We start from the raw sequence: 23,228 nt of genomic DNA, 5'->3' as shown, positions 1-23,228 counted from the left end.
GTAGTTGTGAGCTGCCATGTGAATGCTAGGAACCGAACCTGAATCCTCCGGAAAAGCAGCCAGTGCTCTTAACTGTGGATCCATTTCTTCAGCCTATAAAGTTTGCTTGTGTCTGTGTGTCTGTGTGTGTGTGTGTGTGTGTGTGCGCGCGCGTGCGTGCATTTGTGTGTGTGTACCTTTTGTTTAAAAAATTATGGTGAGTTAATAAGTGAGAATTATAAGAGGAAGACTCAAATACCTGAGAGTTGACTTTATTTTTTGAATGTTCATTTAGAAATAATAAGTTTATATTAAAATACATTTCCTCTATTCTTTTCACACTGTATAGAGTACCATAACATTGGCATTTCTGGGGTTTTTGTTTTGCTTTCTTCTTTTAAAAGTCTAACTTTGAAGACATGTAATAAAAATATGTCAGAAGAGCTGTAGCAACTCTAAGCTTAGGTAGTCAGAACAAGTTTTATAAAGAATTTGAAGGATTAGTAGAATCTAGATAGGAAAAGATGATAGGTTAATCCAAATAGGAAACATAAAATTTGCAATAATAGGCCAGACTAATTAGAACAAAAGGTTGGGTTGGAAGAATACACATAAATTTGGTAAATATTTGAGGTTGGGTTTTAAAAGGCTTTTCAGACAAAGTAGAGTTGCCCAAATCAGCTGAATTTGAAGCTTTTTCTAACAGAAATATATATATATATGTGATATATATATATATATATATATATATTAAGTCCTTATTTTATTTTTTTTGTGGATCAAAAAATAGCTTTATTGTGTAAGTCCTTATTTTAGAAAACAGTTGACTGCATGACTAGTGACTGAGGGAGACTTCGGTCAGTCACCAGGAACACGTGCTGTATATGGCATAATGAGTCAACTGAATTGGGCTAAGACCTCATCTTTGTAACTGTAGAAAGTGAGACCATGACTGCTCCAAGGTGTGGCTGAGGTAAAGTTTTGTTTTGTTTTGTTTTTTTATTGTGGAGATGAGGGAGAGAACAGCCAGAAGCTTCTGGAAGAGTCCAGAGCAGGGATAGAAAGTAGTAGATTGAACATGTCCGATAGACTGGTCTTAGTCATAAGAGGAGGGAGTAGGGGAGAATGAGAGAGGAAGAGAAAGAAGCAACCAAGTGAGGGGCAAAAGAGGGAGAAAGAGAGGAAGACTAAAGAGAGAGCGTAGCTGAAATAGCAGTTATAGGAATGAGAAGCTGGAGGGTAAGGCATCTGAGCCACAGCAGTTTAGGGTAAGGAAGGAGATAAGGAAAGCTAGGTACTTGTGATATACTGAGGGAGCCTGGGGGCCAGCATGTGCTTTGGTATGCCAGTGGGTGCCCAGAGAGCCATTTGTCCCTTCTGGCAGTGAGAAGGAAATGGTAGAGAGTAGAGAGGAATGGGCACCAGAATTGGGGGTGTAGAGTTTCCTTTGTACCCATCACTAACTGACTTCAAGTTGACCCGAAGCTGCTGATTCATGGTTCACAAAAAGTAGCAATAATGAGTTAAATTCAGCGAGTGTGCTGTGAGCTTTAAGTAAATTGTTAATGAAAATACAGAGAGAGAGAGAGAGAGAGAGATCTTAGCACTGAGGAATTATAGCCTAATAATAAAAATACTTCCAAACATTCCAGCTCTGAAACTGAGATTTCGAAAGTAGAAATCAGGAGAAATGGTAGAGATTGTTCATAGCACAGAATAGTACCATTGCTACCAGTGTTGATTCCTCTTTATTTGGACAACACCTTATTGAAATAGTAAGTTTTTTAAAAAAAAATTACAACTGTTAGGTCTTTTTATTGCAGTATTATATCCTGCAATTTCCCTCACCTTATTCTCCATTTGTAATCACTCCTTTCTTGGCTTTTAAAGCTCTTCCTCCTATGTTCACTCTCCTAATGCATGGTTTCCTATGCCTCTCCCTTGGCTTTTTAGCCTCATTCCAAACATCATTGACTCCCAAATCCTGTCTTCTCTTCTAGAATATGAAACTAGTCAAGCGAAGACAAAACAGATGGCCTAGTTTTCATTTGTTCCCATGGCTGGTTTAGTAACCAGTCAGCCTGCTTATCCTACTAGGCAACATGCGTCCCATCCATGCCTGTAATACAGAATTGTGGCCAACATAGTTAAAATATTGGTCATTTAGGTTATGTGATTTTCAACTTTTTTATTTTCTATCTATTTTCCTCATAAAATTGCTATCATATATAGCCTAAACACAGTAGGTAAAGGATTTGTTATATTGAATCAATGTGTGAACTTTCCCAACAAATAGTAGTAAACTTCATGGATAATGGGACAAAGTATGTGCTGGTAGTCACTATGTCCACAGCAGTTGGTGAGGGTACATCTCTTGGATTAGACAGTCCAGCCATCTTTTCCTATACTGTCTTCACTTTCCATAAAAGTACCTTCAAGTTTGGGAAGCTGCTCTCTGAGGCCTAAATAGGCAATGTTATATATTTACTTCTGAATAAGCAGTAAACATGATTCAAATACACAGATTCTACTGCAGAAAAAGAAATTAAAGTTCAGGGCTAGAGACCTGGTTCAGTGGTTAAGAGTACCTACGAAATGCCCAGGTTTGGTTCCTAGTGAAAGGATAAAAAGAAAGCAAAGTGGGTGTCTTTTGGGCCCTGCAGCTTTAAGGGGTGCACTGTTGTACACCATTCTGTAGTATGGAGGGGGAACAGGGTCCCTTTTGTTTTGTCCCGCCTGGCTAGCTTATCCCCGAAATAATCACACAGAAATTATATTAATTAAATTACTGCCCAGCCCATTATTTCTAGCCTCTTATTGGCTAACTCTCACATCCTGATCTAACCCATTTCTGATGCGGTGGTCGGAGGAGATTGGAAATAACCAAAATAGCCTTTTTAGAATAAATCAGTTTTAATAAAAGGAGAAAGTGGGATACACTTACAAAGCCGAGGTTCCAGCTACGCAGAGAACCACGCGCGGAAGAAGAAGGGGCGGGCCTATCCCAAACCCGGTTCTTTTAAAGGTATCTTTTGCCCCCCCCACCCCACCCCCGGAGCGGCCACGCCCCTCAGACAAGGGATTGGTCAGCCGCCCCAACACATTTCCACCAATCTGTGTATCACCACGAGGTCGTGGCTTACTGGGAAAGATTCTAACCAGCGTCAGTCTCTGGCAGGAGAACCATGGTGTCTGCCTGACTCTGCTCTTCTTCCCAGCACTCAATTCTGTCTACTCCACCTACCTAAGCGCTGCCCAATCAAAAGGCCAAGGCAGTTTCTTTAATAAACAATGTAGGCAACACAAATACAGAAGGACCTCCTACACTAGTGTACATGTTATATAGCTGATGGTGGAAAGGCCCCTGGCAACAGCTGATGGGATAACTGCTTCTGTGGCAGAGGCAGGCTGCTGCCAGGCTGGAATTAACACCTAGCACTCCATATGGAGGCTCACAGCAGGCTCCAATCCCAGAGGATCCAAAGCTCTCGTTTGACATTCTTGGGCCCCAGGGGCATGCACAGTGCACATACATGCATATAGGCAAAACACTCATGCACCTAAAATAAACAAATCGCTTTTAATTTAAAATAAAAATCAGGCCGGGTGTTGGTGGTACACGCCTTGTATTCCAGCACTCCGGAGGCAGAGGCAGGCGGATCTCTATGAGTTCAAGGCCAGCCTGGTCTACAAGAGCTAGTTCCAGGACAGGCTCCAAAGCTACAGAGAAACCCTGTCTCAATAAAACAAGAGAGGGGGTTATTAATTGAGTTCATATCATTCCTAAAGCTGATTTTAACTATTATACTGTTTGTACCTCAGTTTAAGACACAACCCAGTAACACAGCTTGAACCTTTCAAGACAAGAAAAATTCAAGAATTTTTCGCTATAACTAAGTAAAATGGTCCCCCATTCTGGAAAAAGAATGCTTCATTAGAAACCTGCCACACTCAAATCCTGCTTGCTTGCTTAGCTCTGTTGTAGATTTCAACCTTGCAGCTGCTAATTTATAAAGCTCCCACTTCCCATTTAAATGCAATGTGGAAGATTAACAAGTACTAAGATAGCAAATTGTATTCTTATAAAACTGACACATTTCACAGAAATGATCAAGATAGACTTCATAGTACAGTGATTACATGGGCAAAGCCCAGTGTCTTACAGCTTCCAATTTGTGAACCCAACAGTTCTAACTTTTTAGTGTTTCCCTAATGTCCTTAAAATGAGACTTGTCTAATCAGCAAAGGGAGTTTAGATCTCAGTTTAATTGGTTCTTCTTTATAAACTGCCTACTTCTTATGAAATGAACTCAAACTGTAGTTTTAAATTTTGAATCAACAGATTTTTTTGTCATTTACTGGAAATTTTCATTTTTCTGTTCACTAACAAAGAATATTCTTCACATTTTATCAAACATGCTTTTAATTAAAAGATAGTCTTCTCACTCTCCATGAGAGACTTCTGTAGTGGCTATTGCTGTTGCCTTTCTGAATCCTTAAGCCTTGTTATATTTGATGTTCTGTTTCAAGGAACAATGTCTAGGTAGGACTATAACTAGAAGATATTATTGAAGGGAAGGTTTCTATTGTAGATACGAGGGAGAGTACAGAGGCATCCGAGAGAGGCCAGATCAGAAAGAGACAGTAGGAGACTAAACAGGATTAGGCTATAAGAGGAGGGGGGTTGGAGAAGAAGAGAAGACAGAGAGAGCAAAGAGTATGTGGCCTAAATGGCAAGCTTATATGGGAATGAGAAGCTGGGGAAGGAAAGCCCATGAACGGAAGATGTTAACGGTTGGGGTGGGGTGAGAAGAGCCAGGATGCCAGCATGGACTCTGTAATAGGTATTTGAGAAGCTGAGAGAGCCTGCGGGCCAGCGTGCACTTTGGTATGCCAATAGGTACCACAGTTAGCCATTTTCTGGTGCTTTTGGACCTGGCACTTCCAGAATCTCACAAACTTTCCTAATGACCCTCAACCCAGTTCTGATTATTATATATCTCACTCATGTATTTCATTTCTTAATATATTTTCATTTTAATCACTATATTTTAATTCAGTCAATAATATTATCACTACTTATTTATTGTCTTAATTTTTGACAGAGTGTTACTATGTAGTTGTGGCTGGGCTGGCTATTGGGTTATTAGCAAATTAGGTTCTTATAAAACTGGAACATTTTGCAGACATTATCAGGATAGACTAGGCTGTGTGTATAGACCAGGTTAGCCTCAAACTCACAGAGATTTACCTACCTATCTTTAAAGTGCTGAGATTAAAGGCATGCACCTTTAACCAATTGTACTCTTCCTGGGGAAGACCACCTCTTCCACTCCCATCTTTATTCAGTTGTCTGTAGTTCTTTGTTTAAAATTGAGGCCTTGAGCTTCACTTTGGCATGTTCCTTGGTGTCATCCTTGTTTGTCTCACATTTGGTCAGTCACATTGGTGAGGCTTGATGGGTGTAGCTTCTTCTGATAGTAGGAGACACAATCTCAGAGCAAAATCCCTGATGTTCTGGCTCTTGGAATCTTTCTGCCACCTCTTCTACAATGTTCCCTGAGCCATAGATGTAGGAGTGTTGTCTATATGTATGCTTTGGTACTGGGCTCTACAACTCTACATTTTGATTGGTTTTTCTGTAATGGTCTCCATCAGCTGCAAAGAAAAGTTTCCTTAATGAGGGGCGAATATTATACTTATCTGTGGGTATAAGAACAAATATTTATAAATTGTTGTTGGAGATTATAATAGCTTGGTAATAAGCAATTGTAGATTATTCTTCAATAACCATGAATTCACTAACACTGAGTAATAAGCTAGGTTTCTATTATCACTCATGTTGAATAGGTTGTAAGGCCTATTCAGCTTAGAGAGAGCTATTGGTTACAGTCAAGGTATGTGTGTCACTATTGCCCTCTCTGGGTCAGCAAGCCATGCTGGTCATTGATGTGTGATTCATAGGTGCCATAGCTAGGTAGGTCTGTTGGTTACCTCCCTCCTTTGGAACATTACATGGTTGCTTAGGTACCATGAAAGTTAGTCCTGGGAGTGGATATTCAGTTCAGTTCCTGCTCAGTTATCTCTGGATCCTGTTTCTGAAGTGCATGGTATCTTAAACAATAGGGACTATACCTTCTACCTCTGGGGGCAACCACAGGCAACATCAATAAACTGTATATTTTGGGAATTTTTTGGATAGCCTTGACCAACAACTCAAAAGAGGGCTTCTCATGCCTGGAATTAGTGTTTTATTAGGTGGTCTTTGGATCTTGGAGGAAGCACCATCAACCCAGATGAAAAAAGCTCACTAAAGCTTTATACAAATATTTTCATTAAAGCTATATATGTATATTTATATTCAGAATTATGTATATTATAGTGGGGGTGATGTTGTTTTGGGGGGTTTTCTTTTGTTTGTTTTTGGTTTTTCAAGAAAGGGTTTCTCTATGAAGTCCTGGCTGTCCTGGAACTCACTCTGCAGACCATGCTGGCTCCAAACACACGGAGATCCACCCTCCTCTGCCTCCCAAATGCTGAGATTAAAGGCATGCCCCACCACTGTCTGGCATGGCTTTTGTTGTTGTTTTGTTTTGTTTCACAAGGTAGTTAATAGTATGCTTCCTTGTGACTTTTTTTCAAATGTCCTTGTTTATTATTTTATTTCTCCCCTTCCCCCTTTTCCCATTTCCCCTAGCAGAGCTGTTGTATACTGTGAATCACCTTTACCCTCCTCCCACCTTCTTCTCTTTTTATCTCCCTTCCCCTCCCTCAAGGACACCCCCTTTTCCATTCTAAGCATTTTGAAATTTATAAATCTGAACTTGGATAACAGCTCTGTCTTGGTCTTAAATTTTGCAGCAGACTTCATAGTAAAGCAAAAATAATTTTCTGCTACTCAGGCTATAATCATTTATAACAAAGACAACTTTGAGCAAATTTGAAGCAAAGGCATTTTAATGAAGCATGCAGCCTCTGAAATCAGATTTGTTGGTTAGCAGAACAAAACCTTGGCATAGTCTCTAGACAGTATATTCTTCCTTCACAAAAACTTACTAATCCATATGGTGAAGGCGTAAGTCACAAACAATCCCACACCAGTTTGGAATTATGATTAATAGAATGGCTATTTATTTAAAGGGGAAAAACTTACAGATCACCGTCCCAGCCAACAGCCCTCTGCGCAATCATGAAGGGAGCCTAGTCGCTGGAAGCAGAGCTGGAAGCCAGAGAGCAAGCAGAGGGAAGTGGCTGCATTTTTAAAGAGAGAGACCACGCCCCAATGGGCTAGTATCTCAGCAGCTATTGGCTGAAGGAGCGGAAGAAGCTCCCCGCAACGATATAGTCTTCCTAAAGTCACATTAATTCACTGGTAGATATATTTTGAGATACAGTTCTCTTACACCTTTTTTTAACCTATCCTTTTAAATCAATCTCTCCATAATCGCTTTGGAATTAATTATATTGATATTATAGCAAATAATATAGTCTGAGAAAGAAAGAAAAAATACTACATAATATTTTATGACCATAAATAGCATTTTTTTAGATGGAGCTAAGGAAAGGAAAGCCTGATTTTTGTGATTCTTTAATAAAAGATTTAGAACTAAAAGAAAGTGGTACTGATGTTAGTCACAATCTCCAAAGTTGAAGGTGAATGTCATAACTCTACCTAAAATAAAAGATCCCACCACCACCATTTAAGTCAAATATGTGAATGATCCTGATGTTCAGAAAGTGAGCGGAGTCTGGGGAGATGATGGCTTAAGGGGTAAAGTGCCAAACAAGGATGAAAACTTGAAGTCTTAGCTCCAGAAACCAGGTACAAGTTGAACAGACATGGTGACACTTGTGATCCCAAAAGACTTATCTGCAAAGCAAAATATTGAATAGGCAATCATCAAGTTCTGGGTTTAATTGAGAGACCTTCTCCATATAAAGAGTGAGAGTGATGGAGACACCCTATGTCGATTTAAGGTCTCCATACTCAGCATGCACTCATGCTCATGCATATTCCCACACACTTGCAAACATGCATGCCTACATAGGCATTCTAACATATATTATATGAGAAAATAGTCAATAGTTGTTGCTTATACAATTTTCAATATTCTCATAGACTCAAAATCTCTCTCTCTCTCTCTCTCTGGTTTGTTTTGGGGTTGGGGTTTGTGTGTGTGTGTGTGTGTGTGTGTGTGTGTTGAGACAGGCTTTCTTTGTGTAGCCTTGGCTGTCCTGGAACTCACTCTGTAGACCAGGCTAGCCTCAAACTCAGAGATTACCTGCCTCTGCCTCCCAAGTGCTAGGATTAAAGGCATGTGCCAACCATGCTCAGCTGACTCAGAATATCTTATAACTAAAAGGAACCCCTAACGTTACCCAGTCCAATAACTTTCACTCGATGGAGAATGTTAAGGAAAAGTTAAGGAAAACATCTTCCAGCTAGTCATCATGTTTTGATTTTCATTATTTTACTAAAAATAATCTTTCTGATGAGGCAGTACATTTTCTTTTTAGATGTTATTATTACAGTGTGGATGTATTTCCATGACACTGAGCTGAATCTCTGTTTCTTCCAAAATAAGCTGCTTCCATCTTCTATATAATGGCCTTTTAGATATTCGAATGCACAGTCCTATTTCACATTACTTATTTCCCTCTCAAAGAGTCATTTATCATCATAAAAATATTAAATGGTATGTTCTCTTTCATTCTCAGACACTATTATTTGCTGTAATATCATTATAATTGTTTATTCCCAGAGACTGATTTAAAACCAAGATTAATCTGGCACATTTACTGAATGCCTACCATGCACACAGATTTGGCAGGGCAGCCGCTGAGCCTGGATGAAACAAGAACGTGTGACAGGGCAGTTAGTTACATATGCTGCTGTCCTTCTCCGTCCAGCACTCACCGCAGCTCGTGACCTCTAATGCTCCTTTCTTGTTGTAGCTTTGATGTTAGCATTTTTGCCTGCAGTTTTGCTTATTTACATTTGCCTTGTGAAATTCTGTCTGCCGTTATTTTCAGTCTTTGATCTCTAGAAGTATTTTCCTTATAATTAACAATAGAATAGAGTTTGAGGTTCAAACTGAAAGTACTATTTTGCATATGCTTGAAATGTTATTATTCTGTTTGTTTTAGTAAAGAGTTTGTATAAATGATTACCAGGATTTTTTTTGCTTCCATCTTAACTTTTGTTACTATTTATATAACTTTATTGTCTTTTCCTGGCTCTGTTGTTGCTTGGCTCCAGTTACCAATTGCTCTTTTATCCTTTACTATTTTGGAAGTTATGCCATTTTAGTACCCTTTGTTGTTTTCCTTGCAGATAGTGATCCTCATAGACAAATACATTCTTACTCACTGTCATATAAAAAGGGGACACTGAATGCCTCCTGCAAACATTTTCATTTCCTGCATGCACACATATGCCAGTAAGATGAGAACCTTAGAATACTTTTACTCTCTTAATCTTTGGGTAATGCTGAGAGATGTTTTGTTAAATGCATTAAATTTTATAATTTACTAAATTTTCTTACAGTAAATTTCTGTAACTGAAGTTAATATTTAACAATAAAATATATTTCTCAAATTTATTCATTCATCATCCATTTCAGTTTAGCTATGTATTTTCAGACATGAAGCCTCTCTTCTACTTTATTTACTGTAATGTTTCCAGAATATTACTTATGGTTTATTAGCTAATATTTGTATTTTTACTTCTTTTCATCCCAACTAGTCAATGACAGCTGGCTTAGTGTAAGATCTAGCATTGCATACCTTTTTCTCAGAGATATAATAATGTTTATTTATTATTTTCTATTTTAGGGTTTTATAGCAAACAGGTATAAGGCCAAAGTATTTTCCTTTCTTAGTAATTATTTTTTTCTGTCTGAATACTTGTGAGATTTAAAAATTGTCCTTGAAATTACCAAATTTTTACTAGAACTTGCTTAGGTCTATGTTTTTTCATCAGTTCTAAATTGACTTGGTAAGCCTTTTAAATTTCTACGCCCATTATTTTCAGAGTAAATTAAATCTTTCTCTTTTTCCACCCTCTGTCTGTTCATTTTCCTCATAATAAGATCCCTTTTGTCTTTGCGTCAGCATCTTGTTCTGTTCTCTAAGTTTCTTGTTATTTCTTCCATGGCTTCTTTCTTTGTACACATTTATAGAATGCCTAGAGCTATTTATACCACTTAATCTTCTAGGCCACAAACTGAGTCTTTAACAAAGAGTATTCTTATCTTCATCTCTAAATTTTAACTTTTAAAAATAATAGGTTCTATGTATTTGTTTGTGCAGTTGTTCTTTTGGGAAGAGTTCTGTGTGTTACAACTGCTGGCTTCAAATTCACTCTGTAACTCAGAGTAGTCTAGGTCGCTCAGTGGTCCAATCTTAGCCTCCCTAGTTGTGGGATTATAGGCATATGCCATCAATCTTGATTATTTCATTGGGTTTTGTCAGCTTGGCATGGGAGTTTTGTTTGCTTTTTTATAGTGCTGGACATTGGACATAATAGGCAAGTACTCTACTACTAAACTACACTTTCCTGCCATGTTTATTGTTTTATTTTTTTCATGATTTACTTTTTTTATTAAAAATTTCCATCTTCCTCCCCTACTCCTCCCCCTTCCCTCCCCTCCCCTCCACACATATCCCCCCTCCCTCCCTCTCCAGGCCAAGGAGCTATTAGGGTTCCCTACTCTATGTTAAGTCCAAGGTCCTCCCAACTCCCCCCAGGTCCAGGAAGGTGATCAACCAAGCTGACAAGGCCTACACAGAGCCCGTCCACGCCGTAGAATCCAAGACCATTGCCATTGTCCTTGGCTTCTCAGTCAGCCTCCACTGTCGGCCACATTCAGAGAGTCCGGTTTGGTCACATGTTCCATCAGTCCCATTCCAACTGGAGTTGGTGATCTCCCATTAGTTCTGTCCCACCATCTCCATGTGTGAACGCACCCCTCACGGTCCTGGCTTTCTTTCTCATGTTCTCCCTCCTTCTGCTCCTCATCAGGACCTTGGGATCTCAGTCCGGTGCTCCAATGTGGGGCTCAATCATTTTCTTCATCCATCGCCAGGTGGAGGTTCTATGGTGATATGCAAGAAATTCATCAGTATGGCTATAGGAACTGGCCTTTTCATGCTCCCTCTCCTCAGCTGCCCAAGGAACTAGCTGGGGGCATCTCCCTAGAAACCCAGGAACCCCTCTAGAGTCAAATCTCTTGACAACCCTCAGATGGCTCCCTTAATTAAGATATATGCTTCCCTGCTCCCATATCCACCCTTCTGATATCCCAAGCATCCCATTCCCCTGAGCTCTCCCCATTCTCCCCTTCACATTTTTCTCTCCCCTTCTCCCCTTGGCCCCATCCCACCCCACCCCCAAGTTCCCAATTTTTGCCCGGCGATCTTGTCTACTTCCAATATCCAGGAGGATTACTATATGTTTTTCTTTGGGTTCACCTTCTTATTATCTTCTCAAGGATCCCGAATTATACGCTCGATGTCCTTTAATTATGGCTAGAAACCGATTATGAGTGAGTACATCCCATGTTCATCTTTTTGGGTCTGGGTTACCTCACTCAGAATAGTGTTTTCTATTTCCATCCATTTGCATGCAAAATTCAAGATGTCATTGTTTTTTACCACTGAGTGGTATTCTAACATGTATATATTCCACAGTTTCTTCATCCATTCTTCCACTGAAGGGCATCTAGGTTGTTTCCAGATTCTGGCTATTACAAATAATGCTGCTATGAACATAGTTGAGCAGATGCTTTTGTAGTATGATTGGGCATCTCTTGGGTAAATTCCCAAGAGTGGAATTACTGGGTCCTGGGGAAGGTTGATCCCGAATTTCCTGAGAAACAGCCACACTGCTTTCCAAAGTGGTTGCACAAGTGTGCATTCCCACCAGCAATGGATGAGTGTACCCCTTACCCCACAACCTCTCCAGCAAAGGTCATCATTGGTGTTTTTGATTTTAGCCAATCTGACAGGTGTAAGATGGTATCTCAAAGTTGTTTAGATTTGCATTTCCCTGATAGCTAAGGAGGTTGAGCATGACCTTAAGTGTCTTTTGGCCATTTGAACTTCTTCTGTTGAGAATTCTCTGTTCAGTTCAGTGCCCCTTTTTTTAATTGGGTTAATTAGCATTTTAAAGTCTAGTCTCTTGAGTTCCTTATATATTTTAGAGATCAGACCATTGTCAGTTACAGGGTTGGTGAAAATCTTTTCCCAGTCAGTAGGCTGCCTTTGTGCCTTAGTGACAGTGTCCTTTGCTTTACAGAAGCTGCTCAGCTTCAGGAGGTCCCATTTATTCAATGTTGCCCTTAAAGTCTGTGCAGCTGGGGTTATACGTAGGAAACGGTCTCCTGTGCCCATTTGTTGTAGAGTACTTCCCACTTTCTCCTCTATCAGGCTCAGTGTGTTCAGATTAATATTGAGGTCTTTAATCCATTTGGACTTGAGTTTTGTGCATGGTGATAGATATGGATCTACTTTCATTCTTCTACAGGTTGACATCCAGTTATGCCAGCACCATTTGTTGAAGATGCCCTCTTTCTTCCATTGTATACTTTTAGCTCCTTTATCAAAAATCAGGTGTTCATAGGTTTGTGGTTTAAGATCCAGGTCTTCTATACGATTCCATTGGTCAACTTCTCTGTTTTTATGTCATTACCAAGCTGTTTTCAATACTGTAGCTCTGTAATAGAGTTTGAAGTCAGGGATGGTAATGCCTCCAGAAGTACCTTTATTGTATAAGATTGTTTTGGCTCTCCTGGGTTTCTTGTTTTTCCATATAAAGTTGATTATTGTCCTCTCAATATCTGTGAAGAATTTTGATGGGACCTTGATGGGGATTGCATTGAATCATAGATTCCTTTTGGTAGAATTGCCATTTTTACTATGTTGATCCTCCCAATCCACGAGCAGGGGAGATCCTTCCATTTTCTGGTATCCTCTTCAATTTCTTTCTTCGAAGACTTAAAGTTCTTCTCAAATAAATCCTTCACTTCCTTGGTTAGAGTTACTCCCAGATATCTTATGCTATTTGTGGCTATTGTGAAAGGTGATACTTCTCTGATTTCCCTCTCTGCTTCCTTATCCTTTGTGTATAGGAGGGCGACTGATTTTTCGGAGTTGATCTTGTAACCTGCCATGTTACTGAAGGAGTTTATCAGCTGTAGGAGTTCTTTGGTGGAGTTTTTCGGGTCGCTTATGTACACTATCATATCATCTGCAAATAACGAAAGTTTAACTTCTTCCTTTCCAAATCGAATCCCCTTGATTCCCTTATGTTGTCTTATTGCTATTGCTAGAACTTCAAGCACTATATTGAAGAGATAAGGAGAGAGTGGACAGCCTTGTCGTGTTCCTGAATTTAGTGGGATGGCCTTGAGTTTCTCTCCATTTAATTTGATGTTAGCTGTCGGCTTGCTGTAAATAGCCTTTATTATATTTAGGAATGACCCTTGTATCCCTAATCTCTCGAAGACCTTTATCATAAAGGGGTGTTGAATTTTGTCAAATGCTTTGTCAGCATCTAATGAGATAACCATATGGTTTTTTTCCTTCAGTTTATTTATATGATGGATTACATTGATAGTTTTTCGTATGTTGAACCAGCCCTGCATCTCTGGGATGAAGCCTACTTGATCGTAGTGGATAATTTTTCTAATGTGTTCTTGGATTCGTTTTGCCAGTATTTTATTGAGAATTTTTGCATCAATGTTCATGAGTGAGATTGGCCTGTAATTCTCTTTCTTGGTTGAGTCTTTGTGTGGTTTAGGTATCAGGGTAACTGTAGCTTCATAAAAGGAATTTGGCAGTGACTCTTGTGTTTCTATATTATGAAATACCTTAAGGAGTTTAGGTATTAGATCTTCTTGGAAGTTCTGGTAGAATTCCGCATTGAAACCATCTGGTCCTGGGCTCTTTTTGGTAGGGAGGTTTTTGATAACAGTTTCTAATTCTTCGCGACTAACAGGACTATTTAGAGCGTTTACCTGGTCCTGGTTTAACTTTGGTATATGGTACTTGTCTAAAAAAAATGTCCATTTCTTTTACATTTTCCAATTTTGTGGCATACAGGCTTTTGTAGTAAGATCTAGTGATTCTCTGAATTTCCTCTGTGTCTGTGGTTATGTCCCCCTTTTCATTTCTGATCTTATTAATTTGCGTTTCTCTCTCTGCCATTTGATTAGTTTGGCTAGGGGTTCGTCAATCTTGTTGATTTTCTCCAAGAACCAGCTTTTTGTTTCATTGATTCTTTGGATTGTTTTCTGTGTTTTTATTCTGTTGATTTCTGCCCTCAGTTTGATTATTTACAGTCTTCTACTTCTCCTAGGTGAGTCTGCTTCTTTTTTTTCCAGAGCTTTCAGGTGTGCTGTTAAGTCACCAATGAGTGCTTTCTCCGTGTTCTTTAAGTGGGCACTTAGTGCTATGAACTTTCCTCTTAGCACTGCTTTCATTGTGTCCCATAGGTTTGAGTATGTTGAGTCTTTGTTTTCATTAAATTCAAGAAAGACTTTAATTTCTTTATTTATTTCTTCCTTGACCCAGGTGTGGTTCAGGAGTTGACTGTTCAGTTTCCATGAGTTTGTGGGCTTTCTGGGGGTAGCATTGTTGTTGAATTCTAATTTTAATCCATGGTGATCCGATAAGACACAGGTGGTTACTAATATTTTTTTTGTAACTGTGGAAGTTTGCTTTGTTACCAAGTATATGGTCAATTTTCGAAAAGGTTCCATGAGCCGCAGAGAAGAAGGTATATTCTTTCCTATTTGGGTTGAATGTTCTGTAGATTTCTGTTAAGTCCATTTGGTTCATTACCTCCATTAAGTCTTTCAATTCTCTGTTAGGTTTCTGTCTGATTGACCTGTCCATTGGTGAGAGAGGAGTGTTGAAGTCTCCTACAATTAGTGTGTGTGGTTTGATGGCTGCCTTGAGTTCTAGAAGTGTTTCTTTTACATAAGTGGGTGCTTTTATATTAGGGGCATAGATGTTCAGGATTGAGACTTCATTCTGAAGGATTTTTCCTGTTATGAGTATAAAGTGTCCCTTTCCATCTCTTCTGATTGATTTTAGTTTGAAGTCAACTTTGTTAGAAATTAGTATGGCCACACCGGCTTGTTTCTTAGGTCCATTTGCTTGCTAAACCTTTTCCTAACCCTTTACTCTGAGTAGATGTCTGTCTTTGTGGCTGAGGTGTGTTTCTTGTAAACAGCAGAATGTTGGATCCTGTTTTCATATCCAATCTCTTAGCCTGTGCCTTTTTATAGGTGAATTGAGTCCATTGATATTAAGTGATATTAATGACAAGTGGTTGTTAACTCCAGTCATTTTTTTTGTAGTAGAGTTTGTGTGTTTCCCTTCTTCTAGTTGTGCTGGTGAAGGGTCGCTAGATGCCTGAGTTATTGTGGGCGTTGTTGGACTCCTTGGTTTGTGATTTTCCTTTTATTACTTTCTGCAAGGCTGGATTTGTGGCTACGTATTGTTTAAATCTGTTTTTGTCCTGGAATATCTTGTTTTCTCCATTGATGGTGAATGCTAGCTTTGCAGGGTATAGAGTAGTCTGGGCTTGCATCCATGTTCCCTTAGTGTCTGTAGCACATCTATCCAAGACCTTCTGGCTTTCATGGTTTCCAGTGAGAAGTCAGGTGTAATTCTGATAGGTTTCCCTTTATATGTTACTTGACCTTTTTCCTTTGCAGCTCTTAATATCTGTTCTTTATTCTGTATGTTTTTTTTCTTTTTTTTTCTTTCTCATGGTTTTTTTTTTATATTTAAAAATTTCCATCTCCTTCCCTCCTCCTCCCCCTTCCCGCCCCTCCTTCTCCCCCTTCCCTCCCCTTCCCTCCACCCATACCTCCCCTCCCTCCCTCTCAAGGCCAAGGAGCCATCAGGGTTCTCCACTCTATGCTAAGTCCAAGGTCCTCCCAACTCCCCCCAGGTCCAGGAAGGTGATCCACCAAGCTGAGAAGGCTCCCACAGAGCCCGTCCATGCAGAAGAATCAGAGCCCAGCGCCAATGTCCTTTGCTTCTCAGTCAGCCCCCGCTGTTGGCCACATTCAGAGAGACGGGTTTGGTCGCATGATCCATCAGTCCCATTCCAACTGGAGTTGGTGATCTCCCTTTAGTTCTGTCCCACCGTCTCCATGAGTGAACGCACCCCTCACGTTCCTGACTTTCTCCCTCATGTTCTCGCTCCTTCTGCTCCTCATCAGGACCTTGGGAGCTCAGTCCAGTGCTCCAATGTGGGGCTCAGTCACCTTCCCCATCTGTCGCCAGCTGGAGGTTCCCTCACGGTCCTGACTTTCTTTCTCATGTTCTCCCTCCTTGAAGACCCGGATCTTAAACCACAAACCTACGAACACACAATATTCTGTATGTTTTGTGTTTTGATTTTTATATGGCGTGGGGATGCTTTCTTTTGATCCAGTCTAATTGATGTTCTGTAGGCTTCTTGTAGCTTCATAGGAATATCCTTCTTTAGGTTGGGGAAATTTTCTTCTATAATTTTGTTTAATATATTTTCTGGGCCTTTGAGTTGTAATTCTTCTCCTTCTTCTACCCCAATTATTCTTAAGTTTAGTCTTTTCATGGTGTCCCAGATTTCCTGGATGTTTTGTGTTAAGAATTTGTTGGATTTGTTTTGTTCTTTAATCTGTGAGTTTATTTCCTCTATAATATCTTCAGAGTCTGAGATTCTTTCTTCCATCTCTTGTATTCGGTTGGAGATACTTGTCTCTAAAGTTTCTGTTCGTTTACTCAGAATTTCCATTTCCAGTCTTCCCTCGGATTGTGTTTTCCTCATTACCTCCATTTCATTTTTCAGGTCTTGTACTGTTTCCCTTACCTGTTTGATTGCTTTTTCTTGTTTTTCTTGGGTATCTTTGAGAGATTTATTTATTTCGTCTACCTTTTTGTTTGTCATCTCCATTTCTTTATGGCAGTTTTTTACCTCCTGTTTAAGGTCCTCTATTATTTACATAAAGTACTGTTTAAGGTCGACTTCTTCTATTTCTTCTGGAGTAGGGTGTTCGATTCTTGTTGTTTCAGGATGCCTGGATTTCTGGTGATGTCATGTTGCCTCTCGGGTTGTTGGAGGAGTTCTTGCATTGATGCCTGCCCATCTCTTCCTTCAGATGGAGCTAGGAGAGACTTGGTGACTTGTTCCAATCCTTGCTCTGACTGAATCTGGGTGGATCTCCTCAGTGCCAGAGCAGGAGCTATTCCTTGCAGCACAATCTGAAGGAGCCCGCACTCCCTTGCCGGGCTCCTTAGACCTGCCTGGAGGGCAGCCTCTCCCCACTCTGGTTAGGTGGCCTTGGTACAGGGTCAGGACACTTGAATACACTAGGGAAGGCCGTCCAGATGGGACTCCACAGATGGGACACCTCCCAGATATGTCTTCTGGTTTTAAGATCTGGTGTCTTTGCTCCCAGATGTGTCTTCTGGTCCTAATATCCAGTGTCTTTGCTGGCCAGGGAGTTCCGGAGAGGGCCTGCCTTGCTGCAGGCAGGCTATTGAAATAAAGAAACTCCCGCCAGCCGGTTGCACTCCCTACGCAGTCCCAGCGCCCTGATAGGGCTGAGCTGGAGATGTTATGAACCCGAAGAGGGGAGGAAGAAGGGCATGTTTATTGTTTTAAAACACCTTTTTATTGTTGTAATTGAATAACAATTAGTGTTTTATAAATTGTCACCATTATTGTTGTTAGCACTGTCTAGTCTCCCAGCAATTTTATTTTCCTGGGAACTCTTCTCAATGTTGCATTTACCCATCTGCTACCTATTTTGTGACTTATTGTATTTGGTATTACTATTCTGTGTTTTCTTTTGTTCTTCTAAGGGTCCTCTTTGTACTCAGGACTCAGGAAATTTCTAGAGCAATTTGGAACGGATAGACATGAAGTGATGGTAGGAAAGAGGATCACAGGGGACACAGCAGTGAAACCTGAACACTTGAGTTGGCAGAGCACCAACAGCAATCTGTACCAGTTTTCTGCACTGAACAACTTCTGTGTTTCCTCACTGTCTAGCTGTAAAGAATGGTGGTCCCCAGTATTTTGAGATAGGGAAGTCTTGATATTTGAAATAGATGCCTGGATAAATTTAAAAGTGCTACATTTTACACCTGAACTGAATCCCAGCAAGCCTCAAGTGCTTAGAACCAGTGTAAATGAATGTGAATGATGGCAGGACTGAGGTCATTGTCCTCATGTTATAGAGAATGAGGAGCACCCCCACCCACACACATACACAAAGTGTTATTTTTGTAGGTTCATCTAAGTAATGAGTTTTTATCGAAAACTATATTCTAGACTTCAAGGTAAAAGGCCTTCAGTTAATGGCTCTACTTTCTGTCCCCTGGTACATACAATCTTATGAATGTAAAGTAACTCTTTTGGAATGTTTTTTGTTTAGTTGGTTTTTGTTTTTGTTTTTGTGTTTGTTTTCAAGGAATGTTGTCATGTAACAATGGTACTCTAAAAGAACAGTGGATAGGTTCTCAGTAATTTAAGAGAAAATGGTAGAAAGTGAGCAAATATAAATGAATATTTAGTACCTGCCACCAAGCCTGACAAACTGAATTCTGTCTTTACAACTTCCAACTTTACAACTTTACAACATGGTGGTAGGAGTCAACTGATTGATAGTTGTCCTTTAACCTTCTTATGCGAGCCATGTCACATGCATAGAAAACACACACAAATGCACACAAAAGTCATCTGGGTATGGTAGTTAATGTCTGTAATTTCAGTACTGGTGGTAGGGAGTTAAAGGCCAGTGCAAGCAACACAGTGAGTGTGAGATCAGAGGTATATAAGCAGACATAAAAGTTTTTTAAAAGTCTGGTAAAAGAACTATGAAGGACATAAAACATAGGAAAGTACTGATATTTGTTAAATCTAAGAAGAAAATGTTTTAAAATTTAAAATGAGTCCTAAAAAGAAAGTAAATCCGTGGCTTGGAAACAAGTCTGTCAGTTGTGTCTAATCAAAGTATTAGTGTCCATCAGATTTTAGGATTCCGAGTCTTATGGTTCACTTTCCATGCAATCCCACAAAGCACTTTGCAAGTTTTTTTTTCATCTCTTCTGCTTAGGAGGTTGCTTCTGAGATCCAGAACAACCCCCAAGTTGTTCTGTGATTCAAGGAAAATGACCTGCCTTGCCATTGTCACCTTTCCTGTAAACTACATGAATGTATTTAAATCTCAATTTAAAAATTGTCTCCAAAATTTATAAAAAGAAATCCCTGGCATCCTAAAATTGTTCTTTGCCAGAATTTTAGATAAATGACATCTGACCTTTCTTAGTGTTTTATACATTGTAGCATTCAATATCTGAACAGCTCCCTTATCGCCACTTCAGAAAACTGAAGCCAAAGAGGTTTAGCAACTAACTCTTCTAAGGTTTAACATTAAGCAAGTAGCAGCACCGGAATTTAAGCTCAGGCAGTCTCAATTCATCTGGCATCACTAACATTCTTTTCCCCTCCCTTATCAAGTAGTTCATTAAGGTAACAGGATATCTAGTTTTACAGACATTAGAGGTTTGGGAAATACATTCGGTAAAAGATAACTTTATAGTCAACAAATGTTTACTCCAGTGACCTTAAGCAAAGGAAGAATTTATGGGAGGTTATAGAGTTAGCTCATGGAACTCAAGAGAAAGAATAGTTGAGGCTCTAGAAGGATAGGGCCAGAGCTAGAAAATCAGAAGCCAGGTTACCCTCTATATTAGATCTCCATGACAGACAGATAGAAGGTAAACACTGCTGTCTTCCACAAGTAAGAAGTTCTCAGAAAACGAGAGTGTGAGCAGGATATAAAGTACTCCTTCCCCCTAGACCTTGGATACAGACATATTTACCACAAGGGTCCTGGCCTTCTCTGCTAAACAGGAATGTGCCTAACCTCAGTCCCCAGTTTTCATCCTGTTCTCTTACACATATAAACTTCCATCTTTTTTCCTAGCCTTTCTTTTCTCAATAAAAACCTTTTGACTCTTCATATTCCTTGGAATTCCCCTTCTACTTCCTATTTGTTACACTATGTATTTTTAAGCTTGAGGGAACCTCTAAAATTATCTTACCCTACCTCATCATTTCTCTAGCCAAGCCATGGTCCATGCTGATCTCAAGATCCCACAGGCTTAATTATTCATCCAGGCTCTGGCCAGTACCTTTCTGTCCGTCAGAATCCAGCCCAGTTTTCAAGGCTCCAAGTCACTTGCTTTAAAAATTCTTTGTTCACTTGTTGCTTGGGTTTGTTTTTTGAGAAAGAATCTTCTGTGCTTCCCAAGCTGGCCTCAAACACAGTGATCTGCCTGCTTCTGCTTCCTGAATACTGGGATAACAGGCATGAACCACCACACCTGACTTTCTCTAAAGAGTGTTATGTGATCCTGACAACACCTAGGGTGACTAACTAAACTTGCATGCCCAGAAATTCCAGGGACGTATAAGTTTCAGTATACGGGACATTTGTAGGCAGACAAATTCTTAAGACTTTCTACAACCTAACCCATTGTCTCCTCACTATACTGCATTGTTTGGACAGAAAGCCCTGTGAAAGCGCCAGGAGCCAGTACTTCAGCATTTTACACAAAGTCCTTTTTCCACATTACTCCTTACACTCTTCATTGTAGAGACTCATTGGATTCCAGTTCACACAGAACACATTATTATACTCACAATAATGCAAACTCAGAGGATTTATAAAGTGTTTAGTTTTCAGTTAGCACTACACAGTCCCTTTTTATGTTAACATAGTTGTCTTTATTTTTCCAGCCCAGATGACTTACTCAATGCCTTGAATGAGGGTATCAGCCGTGCTGATGTCATCATCACGTCAGGAGGTGTATCGATGGGGGAAAAGGTAAGACTCGTGAGATTTAGTCACCTTAATGTTTTTACTATAGACCACTGCTGAGGTGTGCTGTTTTAATTTGGTTTCTGCTTCTCTGATAGAACATTCTGACCCAAAGCAACATAGAGAAAGAATTTAATAACTTAAACTTCCAGGTCCATCATTCAGGGAAGTGGGGACAGGAACTCAAGCAGAAGCTTAACGCAGAAACCATGAGCTTCCAGGCTCACTTACAGGCCACCTAACCAGAAAATAGTGCCACCTTGTGGGTGGGCCCCCCAAAATCAACTAATAATGAAGACAGTTCCTCACAGAAATGCCCACAAATCAACCTGATAAAGACAATTGAGCCTCTTTTTTTTTTTTTCAAGACAGTGTTCCTCTGTAGCTTTTGGTTCCTGTCCTGGAACTAGCTTTTATAGACCAGGCTGGCCTTGAACTCACAGAGATCTGCCTGCCTCTGCCTCCCAAGTGCTGGGATGAAAGGCGTGCCACCACCCCACCACCCGGCTAAACCTCATTTTTCAGATGATTCTAGGCTGTGTCAAGCTGACAGTTAATACTAACTAGAACAGATACGCATCTATTATTCATAAGAGCCCCACAAAGCTGAAATCATGAAGGTTTTAGAAAGTGCTAGTCTTTCTTAAAAAAAAAAAAAAAAAAAAAAAAAAAAAAAAAAAAAAAAAAAAAAAAAAAAAAAAACTAAGTCAGGGTGCTTTCATGAGGAGAAGCCTAGAGGAAAATCCCACAACTTGTAGAATGTGTTTTGCTCTTTCCTTGTAGACATTTCTCACTTACTTTTATAACATTAGGACTTCCTTTATGTTTTACATTTATGCCCAAGATAAAGATCCACCATTCTAAAGTTTGAACATGACCTCCCAGATGAAAACATCTCACCCACCATATTTTCTTATATTTTTATTTATTTATTTATTATTTATTTTATATCCCAACCACAGCCTCTCCTCCCACTCCCTACCCTCACCTCCCTCTGCCTACACCCCCCAAATCCACTCCTCCTCTGTATTTGCTCAGAAAGGAGCAGGCCTCCCACATGTATCAGCAAAGGATGACACACCAAGTTGCCATAAGATCAAGTATCTTCCCCTGTATTCAGGCTGGACAAGGTAATCCAGCATGAGGAATAGGTTCCTAAGAGCCATCTAATACACTAGAGACAACCCTGCTCCTATTGCCATGAGTCCCAGAAAAAGGCTGAAGCACGGTTAATAAAAACTCAGAGAGAGAAATTGAGGTTCAGCCTGAAGGTCAGAAAAGCAAAATATCCAGTCACTGGCTCTTATCTTGACCTCAGTCCGAAAATGGTGATCCTACCTCCAGGAATCTCAGAATGAGACTGTGTTTGAGAGCTGTGTCCTCCCATTTTATAATTTTCTCTAGGGCTGGGATTATAGCATGCATTGCCTGGTTTCTATAGCACCTACTGTGGATACTGGGATTAAAGGTGTGTGTTACCACTGCCTGGTCTGTAAGGCTGATCAGTGTTTTACTCTCTGATCTTCAGGCAAGCTTTATTTACTAAAATACAACTGAAATGCCATTACAATAGTCCAAGCTACACAACTGTCACATTTATACAGAGGGCCTAGATCAGTCCTATGCAGGCTCCCTGGTTGTTGGTTCAGACTCTGTTTTTGTTTCTGTTTATGTTTTTCAAGACAGGGTTTCTCTGTAGCTTTGGCACCTATCCTGGTGATTCAGACTCTGTAAGTTCCCATGAACCAGGCTAGCCTGGTTTTTCCTGTGGTGTCTCTGACCACCACCCCACTTCCCCCACCCCCACTCCTACCTCCTACAATCCCTCCTTCCTCTCCTCAGCAGGTCTCCTGGAGCTCAAGTGGGCTCTGGGTCTCTGGACCTACCTCCACCACCTTCATCAGGATGAAGGATCTCTGGTGTAAACCTGGGTAGTTAACTAATCCAATCACAAGGGATGGCCAGATCAAGCCATGCATCTATAGCTGCCAGGAGTCTTAGCTGGAGCCATTCTTGTAGACTGTTGGAAGTTTCCCTTGCCTTAGACTTCTACTCCTTAATGCCCCTCTTTCCAGTCACCTTTCTCAACACTCTCCCCATCTGCCCACCCCGCAACCTGATCCCTCAAATTCCCATGCCCACCCGCCCCCAGTCCAACTAAGAGATCATCTCTATTGAGCCTCCTTGTTACCTAGGGTAACAAGGGTCTGTGGATTGTAGCATGGTTGTTCTTTACAGTTAATATCTACGTATAAGTGAGTACATTCCATTTTCGTCATTCAGTGACTGAGTTACCTCAAGATAATTTTTTTAAATTCCATCCATTTTCTTTCAAATTTCCTGATATCATTGTTTTAA

General features: G+C 40.1%; 1 protein-coding gene across 1 annotated transcript in view; it reads left to right on the top strand.

Annotated features, from left to right (window-relative positions):
- Positions 1 to 23,228, top strand: part of Gphn (gephyrin) — a 355,924-nt gene that overhangs the window by 307,627 nt on the left and 25,069 nt on the right. The window contains 1 exon segment of the mRNA XM_038336955.1: positions 20,789 to 20,876. Coding sequence (XP_038192883.1) covers positions 20,789 to 20,876 — 88 coding nt within the window.

This window comes from Arvicola amphibius, chromosome 7, assembly GCF_903992535.2.
Source record: "Arvicola amphibius chromosome 7, mArvAmp1.2, whole genome shotgun sequence".
Lineage (NCBI taxonomy): Eukaryota > Metazoa > Chordata > Mammalia > Rodentia > Cricetidae > Arvicola > Arvicola amphibius.
Note: the sequence above shows the minus strand (reverse complement) of the source record. Positions and strands in the feature narration are given on the sequence as shown.